The sequence below is a fragment of the Hippocampus bargibanti genome, linkage group LG20 (assembly GCF_051943395.1).
Source record: "Hippocampus bargibanti isolate YZ-2025 linkage group LG20, ASM5194339v1, whole genome shotgun sequence".
Classification (NCBI taxonomy): domain Eukaryota; kingdom Metazoa; phylum Chordata; class Actinopteri; order Syngnathiformes; family Syngnathidae; genus Hippocampus; species Hippocampus bargibanti.
In genome coordinates, this window is record NC_142753.1 from 8,650,891 (window position 1) to 8,661,346 (window position 10,456).

Genomic DNA, 10,456 nt, shown 5'->3' on the forward strand with positions numbered 1-10,456 from the left:
CAGATGACTAGACCAAAGGCAGATGACACCCAGATTTCATAATATTTTGAAAATATTCTGTCATTTGTGTTTTAAATCCACATAGTAGATCAAATCAGGTCTGGTACTTCAAGCAACATGATGTTTAAATATTGTGACATTCTAGTTGAGATCAGATGGCACAGTAGCAAGTCCAGTTAGGACGAGAGAGCTTCCGCAGAACGGATTATTATATACTGTACTCGCATCGTGCTCTAAACAGCAAAAATACTGAATGTGATTTCACCCGAAATGCTTTTACTGTGTTTAAACATAAGCCACCATAGTAACCCGGTATCCACCTCTTCCATTTGAGCATCCTGGAGTACATAACAAGCGGTTGGTTACCTGCATGAATACAAATAAGACATCAGTGTTGTACTTGAGTTTAGACACAAGATGACATAATACGGGGTGTTTGGGATGCTGCCGCAAACAAGACGCTGTTTTGACAACTGAGATTCGGCTTGATACACTTTGCAGTTCTTATGATGCCCATTGCAGTGTTATTGCCGATTATGGATACGGGCGTGGTAAAAGGATGAAAATGATTTAAATAAACAGACAAGACAACCGTCAAACTTGTCATTTGAAAGGTAGACAATGACATCGATCCACACGGCACCAGCATCCAAACGTCAACACTGACAATCGACGTGACACACACGCATACAAACACACACGCGCGACCCCACTTTGTCTAACACGCACGGATCTTACCAGGGTAGCCAACCGAACTCTAGCGCGTCATTTTCCTTTTGACGCCACGTCCGAACATTTGACAAACGAATTCAGCAAACGAACGAGGGTCCCTTCTTCGCGATATGAATGGAGAAGATGAGCTTGAAATGATCCTTTTTCCACATTCACGACGGACGGTAGCCCTTTTTTAAAGACCCGCCCCCGGGCGTCTGTGATTGGTCCAGACGCTTCTCCACGACGTCTTGACTGTACGGTCAAGAAAAAAAAAGACATTTGCATACACCGCTACCCGCTGGTGTTGTTTCTCTGACCCAATTACGCACCATGAGCGAACTATTTTAGTCAAAAGGAGCCTGTTAATGCAGATGTAGAAGTGATGGGCAACTTCAATTTTGGAATGTGAAAAAAAAAATCTTCTTTACTGTATTGCAATATGAGGGGGGGGGGGGGTCGTCAGATCCACGCCTAACTTTGATGTCGGAAACTGACTATGCATGTTTTTTATCCACATAAATCAATGTACTGTATACTCAAAATTTCAATTCCACTGCTTATCTTGCAGATTAGTAGTAATAATAATAATTATGCATTTCATTTAGAAGCGCCTTTCTAAACTAGGCCGATAATCACGTAGTAAAGCACCCGGTGCAAAGCTTTGTTTACGCTTAACGGGTCCCGGAGGTTCGGATGGAAAAGCGCAAGCAGGGTTAAGTGCAATTAAAACAGATCGATCATCCGACAATTTCAATATCCAATGTACAGAATTTACGTGACATCTAGCGGTGAGATCATAGAATGCAATGTGCTCAACTCGAGGGAGGATGCTGTACTGTATGTAAAACAGTAAAGGACTTTGACGTTCTGTTCGTGATGAAATGTAAAGAAAGAAATGGCCATTTCAAGGTAAGATCAGAGCATTGTCATCAACTGGTGAGTAGTTTTACTGTACTTTATTTGAATGTTGCTATGCCGATGACCATTTTGTGTTTGGGGGGGACGTTTTATCGAGCATCTTCATCTTTATTAAGTTCATAGAGTTGCTTGATCTGTAGCCACAAAGGGACACAAGCCGGCGTTTTATTGTGCCGGTCTCAAGCCCGGGTGAATACAGAGGTTGTGTCAGACAGGACATCCGACGTAAAAGCGTGGTCAAATAAACATGCGAATAAAAACAGACGAGAACCGTCAAACTTGTCATTTGAAAAGTAGACAATGACATTGATCCACACGGCACACAAATATCCAGTACACACACAAAATTACAACGTAAATTCGCCTTTTTTGTTGTGAAAGGATGAGGTTCTGGTGATGATTGCGTAGGTGGAAGTACGCAGATCGGGTTAAGTTATTTATATGGTAAAGTTGTCAATAGTGAGAGAGAAACTGTTAGCTTTGCTCAAGGTGGATTTGGTACAGACGAGGAGAATTTCAGTTGTATTTTTTTTCGCTGTTACGTTTGAGGAAGTTATGGGTAAACCAGGATTTAATTTCAGAGAGGCAGAGTGAAAGGAAAGAAGGAAATAAAATCGTACCGTATGCCGAATTTCCAGTTTGTATCAACTCAACAGGCTCCTCCCAAAATTAAATGATGACATAAATATTCAAGAGTCTCCCGTAACATCACCCTTATCGTTGTAGCATGACTATGGAAATCGGCAACAGCCAAAACACATTGTAAAACCTCAGGGCTTGTGAAAATAATATTCAACAGGTCTCTATGTGGAAATAGGAATATTCTTGCGTGGATACGGGTGTTAGGTAAGTAATTTTATGAATAAACTATCAAATAGGCAATTCTACAAAAAAAGGTTCCAATATTAAGCCAATAAAATTGTTAATTCTCCATTATGGACTACATTTTGATACACTTTTTGTATTTTTTATGAGAGTAACAAATATGGCCAATTAGTGACATATGTTATCATCTTGGCCATGCAGATGGAATCGGACATGAGTGGCATGCTGACAATTCAGGATGATCGGGTTGTTGAGCTCAAAGAATGGAAGCAATGCTGGGAGGAGAACAGAATTGGCTTTCATCAGCCACACGTACACAAGTAAGACTACAAATTATTTGATTGTTTTTTTTTTATTATGTTTGACAAGAAATTGCAAGATAATTGATAAAAAAAATTAAATACATGAATAATAAAAATAATATTGGTTTGGTTCCTACGTGCAGGATGCTGGAAAGTCATATTGACAAAATTTTGGCTGGGCGAACAGGAGTTCGCTTCTTCTTTCCTCTCTGTGGCAAAGCAGTGGATATGAAGTGGTAAATAAATAAAATAAGATTGTCTTTGAAAAGCAAGTGTTAAGAGCTGAGTTACCTAACCGCTCTCTACCAGTGCTCTTGGCTTTTCTTTATTTGTTGTGCAAACTAATTATAATTATATTATTTTTTTTCTAACTGCCTATCAAAACGCTCAAGGACACTTTACAGTCACGGGATAAGATTTTTTCTTCCTGCGGGAGCAGCGGTAGCCATTCGCACCAGCTTACACTGAACCCGGAAGTAACAAACACTTACGCCATCAATTTAAATAAATGTAAATTTAATTTTGTGTAAACTTCTCTAATAAACTAATAAATCTACTAGACTAAAAACATAAATCCAACCCAATCCCATGTATGTGTATGTAGAGAGAAAGACAGACAGACAGAAAAGGTCAAGTACAATACAATACACCTTAATTTATATAGCGCTTTCACAACAGCTACAGTTGTAACAAAGCTTCACGTAATGGTCAACACAAAGCAAAATAATAAACACAACAGGAACATAAAAACATGGAAGCTTGTGCAATCCTAACGACTTTCCCCATCTAGATCACAGAGGAGAGGATCAGAGACGACGACATGGTGGAACGTGCACGTCTGCTACGAGTTTTCAAAGCAAACACAAAGCTGTAGCATCCATTGACAAAAAAAAGATTGTCTCACATCACCTATCCCCCACATAAATCCGCGTCAATTCAAAGCCACAACAGTTCCATATACACATCGGCGCTCTGTACTTGCCAAAGTACAGTTTGGGGACTAGCTCGTACTTTAGTATAATTTGTTTTTCTATGTATATGCCAGGCTAGCAGACATAGGGCATTCGGTGGTTGGGGTGGAAATCACCGAAAAAGCTATTCAACAATTCTTTATGGAGAACAACATGACCTACAGCGAGGAACCTGTTCCTGCTATGCCTGGAGTGAAGGTCTTCAGGGTCAGTCAATTTTAAGTATCATATTAATAAGAATTGGCCATTTTCTGAGCATGCTAAGGGGAATGTGGGGGCAGCACATCAGAGTGAGTGATTCCATGTGATAACTGAACAGTCTTTGTATTAAAATCACTCGCAATTTTATTCCACAGAATTCTGAGAAAAACATCTCCCTATATAACTGCGATCTGTGCAGTGTGTCAAGGTATGTACAATATTTACAAAATGTAGATTTTTTTTGTTTCTGTTAATTTTTTCTTGTTTGTCATAGTTCAGTTGTAGGTCAGTTCGGGGCTATTTGGGACAAAGAATCTCTTGTGGCCATCAATCCAAGAGATAGAGAAATGTAAGTTCTCAAACTCGGACTAGAGGATTGATTTTAAGGGTTTTTACAGGATGACGATAGATGTATGGCTCACTTTGCGCTTAGTGCAAAATTATTGATATTAGCTTTGGCGCAATGGAATTAGCATAGTATCTTGAAAGATGTTCATCGGTACCACCCAAAAAAAGTGCTATTGACCGAAAGCAAGGGTATCAAATTTTATTCCGCGGGCCAATTTGTGGTTATGGTTTCTTCTCGGGGCCGGTATGAATTAGGTGACGCCTTTAGAATGTTTAATCCCCTCCACATATTACATATAGAATGCACAACAAATTAATGAATAACTAGTTTTCACATTTGAAGTAAAAATAACGACTGTTATTGTGGTTTACATTCGATAATTTGAAATTTTGGTTCAGACTACGAAAAGCATCATGGACTTTCACAAGTTTGATTTGCTTTCGCGGACTGAATATAATGTGTGGCTGGCCAGATTTGGCCGTCGGGCGTACTAAAGTGAAACTAAAGTGAAACTAAAGTGTACTAAAGTGGTAACTAAAGTGATGATGTTCAAGTCATTCTGTGATATCTCACCATTTCCCTCAGATATGCATCTGTCATCATGTCTTTGATGGCCCATGACTGCAAGTACCTTTTGTCCACACTTTTATATAATCCTGAACTTTATAAAGGTAACATTTCATCATTAAAAGTTGAATTTCTGCCATCGTTATTTTTGGTTCATAAAAAAAAAAACTACGTTAAGCAAACAATTCACGTTTGTAACACTTGTATTGGTAAAACTGAAGAAATATTCCCAACAAACTTTCAGGCCATCCTTATATTGTAACTGGTGAGCAGGTCCAAAGACTATTTGGTGAGTACTGAATCAACTTTAGATACTTTCATAAATGTGTCAATATATGTCCTATCCATACTCATTCATTTTTTTCTCCTCTCTCCAGGAAAACGGTGCAATGTTGATTTTCTCCTATCACAGAACATCACAGAAGATGCACACCTGGCTTGGGGCATAGACTACCTAATTGAGCAACTCTATCTCATCACTCCAAAGATGAAAGATGGATGAATTAGCAATGATTAAAAAGGTTGATGAATGCATTTATTGCTAAAATAATTCATCAATATTGCATTATATTTTATGGAAATCAAGTATCTTATGTGGCAGGTTATCAGGGCCATTGTACACATCAAGTGAAATACATTGACGTGAATGAAGTCTATTCCGTCGATATTGTGTACGTAATATTCTCACTCACTCAGACTATTGAATTATTCAAGGTCAAGTCATGATTTCGGCAGACGTACAGTAGTTTTCGGAATATGGGAGGATACCCGAGTACCAGCAGAAAACCCATGCAGTCACAGGGAGTCGACAACCAGATCTCCCCCCTCCCATCTACTTTCAGAATACGAATTCTGAGCAAGCCTCTGAAATAATTGCTGAACTAAAAAGCCCATATTCGCGAAATAAAGCATAAGGTACATGAGGTTCGGATGGATCCACGCTGAGAAATTGCAACCGGTCTATAGTGCAATTAAAACATCAATGATCATTTTTATTTGGGGATTTGAGGACACATTCAATATTCAATGGCTATGTTTTTGGTGCCATCTCGCGGTGAACTAATAGAATGCTACCACATCAACTCGGACGCTGTTTATGCAAAACAGTCCAGTTACATATCGTTAACGTCTTAAAATAATCAATAATCAAGTTATTTCCCCCAACTCACCCCCAGAACACACATATACACACACAAAACTACGAACCGACTACGTCGTACACTTGAAATCAAGAGGCATGTTTTCTTTTTTTAGTTGCTTCGCAATAATACATGCCAAATTTCACATTTACATGGATAATAGCGCCTTTCTTTTTGTAGGAACGTTTTACAGACGAATTCTCCTGCTTTAAACTTGAAACAGACCCTCACTAAAGGGGACTGGTTCAAGCTGTGTCGCATACCGAATTTCCAATTTTTTTTCAACCGAACAATAAGCTCCTCCCAAACAGGAAGTAAAAGCTGAAATCAAATTTCCAGGAGACTTTCACAACGTTGCTTTTATTTTTGTAGCACGTCTACGGTAATACCAAACAGCCTCAAAATCAGTGGAAACCTGCAAGGTTCATTATTCGAACGACTAGGCGCTTGTAAAAATAAATATTCCACAGCTCTCAACGTGGAAATACTACAATAATCTTGCGTGGTTACGGGTGTCGGGTAAGTAGGATGCAAGTGTTGGTGTAAAATGGAAATTCTCCACAATCTAGAATGTATCATTGGGCTCTGGATTCCTTGACATTCAACTATCGGGTACCGTTAACTATTGACAGCCACCATGTCTGTTTTAACCCCCCCACCCACCCCCTCAACATGCATTACCTGTACCAGGCAATGTTAATTTTTAACATTGCATGACAACGTACTACTTATTTGACTGCTGTCGAGAGCAGTAGTTCTTAACCTGGATTGGATCGAAAAGGTTCGGTGAATAAATCTGAGGTGGTTCTGGCATGGTGGGTAAGACAAACTATTCAACTATTCGATTTGTCAATTATTTATAACACGCCCCGCTTGATAATTACAATCTGCAGGTAATCACAGTACATAACTTGTACAGACAGTACTGCAGTGAATTTGGTTTGCTCAGCAGACGATTTTTTTGTTTTTCACCAATGAAGGGTTCAGTTAATGTGTATACGAACTGGTTGGGTTCGGTATCCCTCTAAGAAGGTTAAAAACCACTGGTCAAGGGCCTCAATTAAAAGTATCTGAATATGCAATCTTTCTATCAGACTGTGCAGAGTAACTAACACCAGTTCTCTGTCATGCAGATGGCATCCAACATGAGTAACATGCTAAAAGGTCAGGATGATCGAGTCGTTGACCTTAAAGAATGGGAGCAACGTTGGGAGGAAAACAGAATTGGCTTTCATAAACCACAAGTACACCAGTAAGACTACAAATGACCGGTATACTTAATTTGTGGAACCACGTTAGAACCAGACCATGACCTGATCGCATCATTGGAATTTCTTGATGATTGTTAAAAAAAATATTAATCATGAAAATATTGTTTTGGTTTCTTCTCGTAGGATGCTGGAAAGTCATATTGACAAAGTTTTGGCGGGGCGAACAAAAGTTCGCTTCTTTTTTCCTCTCTGTGGGAAAGCTGTGGATATGAAGTGGTAAATAAAATAATTTTGGTTTCTAAAAGCACATGTTGATTCATAAATTACCTAACCACTCTCTACCAGTGCTCTTACTTTTTTTTCCCAAAATACAGTTTGGGACCAACTCATAGCATATTTTTTTTTCTATCTGTTTTCCAGGCTAGCAGACATGGGACATTCAGTGGTTGGAGTGGAAATCGCCGAAAAAGCTATTCAGCAATTTTTTATGGAGAACAACATGACATACAGCGAAGAACCTGTTCCTGCTATGCCTGGAGTGAAGGTCTTCAGGGTCAGTCCATTTTAGGTTTCTGAATGGAAATTCAAGCACATGGCATTATAACGTCATGACTGATAGAAACATCGGCCATTTTCTGAGCATCCTGGCGGGCAGGGGGCAGCGTGGTATCGCGTGATAAGATTTACATAGTTCCACAGGGGTGAGCACAGTACAGACGCTCCCCATACTTACGAATATTCGACTTACAAACAACGGTACATATGAACGTTTTTGCTTTCTCTCTTTAATATATGTAGTATTCTCTCCAGTTGTGCATGTACATATCTTTATACAGCTTTTTTTTCCAGCACAACCCCATACAGGGTACTTAAACAAGCCTTAACATACTTCTCTAAACTTTAAACATACTTATATAATTTAATTTAAAATAGATTATTTTCTTACAGACAGTGTATTGTAGGTGTTCAAATACCTGACATGTTTCGGCGGATACTTCCGCCTTCGTCAGAGTGAAACATGTCAGGTAGTTGAACACTTACAATACACTGTCTGTAATAAAAGCATCTATTTTAAATTAGATATCAAGTAGACAGGATGAAGTTAATACAACTATATACTTATATAAGCCTTAGCACTGAAGCAACTTACGAACAATGTCACCTTACAACCGACTTGTTCGTAAGTTGAGGAGGTATTCTAATCACTCACACTTTTATTCCACAGAACTCAGAGAAAAATATTTCCGTGTATAACTGCGATCTGTACAGTGTGTCTAGGTAAGTGCGCTACTTAAAAAAAGTTGATTTTTAGTTTTTTGTTCATGTCCCCCAGTACCCTTTTGTTGTCTGTTATAGTTCCGTTGTAGGTCAGTTCGGGGCTATTTGGGACAGAGGATCTCTAGTGGCCATCAATCCGAAAGACAGAGAAAAGTAAGTTCTCAAACTCGGAACAAAAAATTGGTTTTCAAGGCTTTGTACAGGATGACGATTAACTTGTGGCTCATTTTGCCAAAAACGTGCTAATGTAATGATGTCCACTCCAGTGTCAGGGTTTTTGTCATTGTCACGCAAATTCCCACAGACCCACAGAATATTGAGTTTTAGGACTACGTAAACATTCATTTACAGTGTTAGAAACCTTACTCTCTTCTTTCATCAGAAAAAAAGAGTTAATTCTTAAATGATATGGGTCTGGAGTTATATGAGCTTGAAATGAGGGCGGCTGTAAAAAATACAATGCAATACATATATATATATATCTATATCTATAGATATCTATATAGATATATAGATATAGATAGATAGATAGATAGATAGATAGATAGATAGATAGATAGATATCTTTAACAACAGCTAGAGCTGGAACAAAGCGCTAACACGGAAAAAAGGAAATTCTACCCCCTTGTGGAAAAGAAAAGGCATTGCCAGAGGCCATGGTCAGCGCTTTATCGGCACCCAAGCATGAAAGACTAAACTCAAATAAATTCATGAATGTCGCTTTGTCATATTTTCAATTCCCAAATAAATGTGTGAATGGCAGTGAATGAGTTCAAGTCATTCTGTGATATCTCACCATTGCACAGATATTCATCTCTCATCATGTCTCTGATGGCCCAGGACTGCAAGTACCTTTTATCCTCATTGATGTATAATCCTGAACTTTATAAAGGTAACATTTCACAATTATTATTTTTTTTATTTCTGCCATCCTTATTTTCAGTTCAAGAAAAAACAAATCTCTCATATTGTTAAGCAAAGAATTTACATTTGTAAGTGTCGTTATTGGCGAATCTGAGTAAATACAGTAAAGTCTCGTTATATCGATATTCAAGGGAGTCCGAAAAAATATCGATATAACCGGGACTATCGATATATCCGACCCTATTTGCATGTAATTTTCTTCGTGTGTGCATAGAAATAGTATCGATATAACCGGGACTATCGATATATCCGATATCGATATAACGAGACTTTACTGTAATCCCAACAAACTTTCAGGCCCTCCTTTTGTTGTACCTGGTGATCAAGTACATGACCTTTTTGGTGAGTACTGAACCACCTTTTAATAATTTAATCCATGTGTTCATTGTGAATATGTGTCCGATCCATACTTGATACTTTTTTTTTTCCTCTCTAGGAAAACAGTGCAATGTTGAGCTTCTCCTATCAGAGAACGTCACAGAAGACAGACACCTGGTTTGGGGCTTAGACTACCTTATTGAGCAACTCTATCTCATCACTCCAAAGATTTGTTAAAGATGGATGAATTAGCATTGATTTAAAAAAAATCAATACATTGATAAAATACTAAAGGATTGTATCATTTTTTTTATGGAAATCAAGTATCTTATTTCAGCAGACATTGTGGTATTTGTTTTTTACTTCAAGATGGCACCGCAATCGCGGATGCCTTTACAGCAGCTCTTGTATTTGTTTTTCTACTTCTTCCTTTCCTTTCCTCTTACTTTCATCACTTTGCTGCTGTGAATTGTAAATTTCTCCACTGCGAGGCTAATAAAGGCTAATGCAATGCATGTTATCAGGGCAATTGTACAATACATACAATATCTTCTTCTTTTCCTTTCGGCTTTTCACTTCAAGGGGTCGCCACAGCGAATCAGTGTCCTCCATCTTCAGAGGTTTGATTCGCAATACACACAATATATGTTGATTTATATACACATCAAATTACTTTGCTATGTGAATAAAGTCTATTTCATCTATTTGTTGTGTACATAAATGTTTATTTGCTACATGA

The 10,456-nt window shown here is 38.3% G+C and overlaps 3 protein-coding genes across 11 annotated transcripts in view; 2 read left to right on the plus strand and 1 right to left on the minus strand.

The window, feature by feature from the left end:
• Positions 1–915, minus strand: part of ext1c (exostoses (multiple) 1c) — a 37,362-nt gene extending 36,447 nt beyond the window's left edge. For both annotated transcript variants that reach the window (XM_089023920.1, XM_089023919.1), the window contains exon 1: positions 739–915. The gene's annotated coding sequence lies outside the window, so the exon portion shown is untranslated. The remainder of the gene's footprint in view (positions 1–738) is intronic.
• A 648-nt stretch (positions 916–1,563) lies between these two features.
• On the plus strand, positions 1,564–5,540 carry LOC148883026 (putative thiopurine S-methyltransferase). 2 transcript variants are annotated; one of them, XM_089023467.1, is made up of 9 exons: positions 1,564–1,650; positions 2,659–2,777; positions 2,903–2,995; positions 3,805–3,937; positions 4,087–4,139; positions 4,206–4,280; positions 4,866–4,951; positions 5,092–5,136; positions 5,225–5,540. In XM_089023467.1, exons 1-9 carry the CDS (start codon positions 1,591–1,593, stop codon positions 5,347–5,349), a joined length of 789 nt encoding a protein of 262 aa, XP_088879593.1. In that variant the 5' UTR covers positions 1,564–1,590; the 3' UTR covers positions 5,350–5,540. The 2 variants fall into 2 exon arrangements, with proteins under 2 accessions (XP_088879593.1, XP_088879594.1); XM_089023468.1 differs by lacking the exon at positions 1,564–1,650 and adding an exon at positions 2,264–2,478 and having other exon boundaries at positions 5,225–5,537.
• Positions 5,541–6,307: 767 nt separating this feature from the next.
• LOC148883027 (putative thiopurine S-methyltransferase) lies at positions 6,308–10,421 on the plus strand. Of its 7 annotated transcripts, none has more exons than XM_089023281.1 (9): positions 6,308–6,505; positions 7,120–7,257; positions 7,381–7,473; positions 7,618–7,750; positions 8,423–8,475; positions 8,554–8,628; positions 9,282–9,367; positions 9,697–9,741; positions 9,836–10,421. In XM_089023281.1, exons 2-9 carry the CDS (start codon positions 7,157–7,159, stop codon positions 9,952–9,954), a joined length of 705 nt encoding a protein of 234 aa, XP_088879407.1. In that variant the 5' UTR covers positions 6,308–6,505; positions 7,120–7,156; the 3' UTR covers positions 9,955–10,421. The 7 variants fall into 7 exon arrangements, with proteins under 7 accessions (XP_088879407.1, XP_088879410.1, XP_088879405.1 ...); XM_089023279.1 differs by having other exon boundaries at positions 6,491–6,505; positions 7,120–7,238; XM_089023282.1 differs by lacking the exon at positions 6,308–6,505 and adding an exon at positions 6,667–6,801.
• The last annotated feature ends 35 nt before the right edge of the window (positions 10,422–10,456 follow it).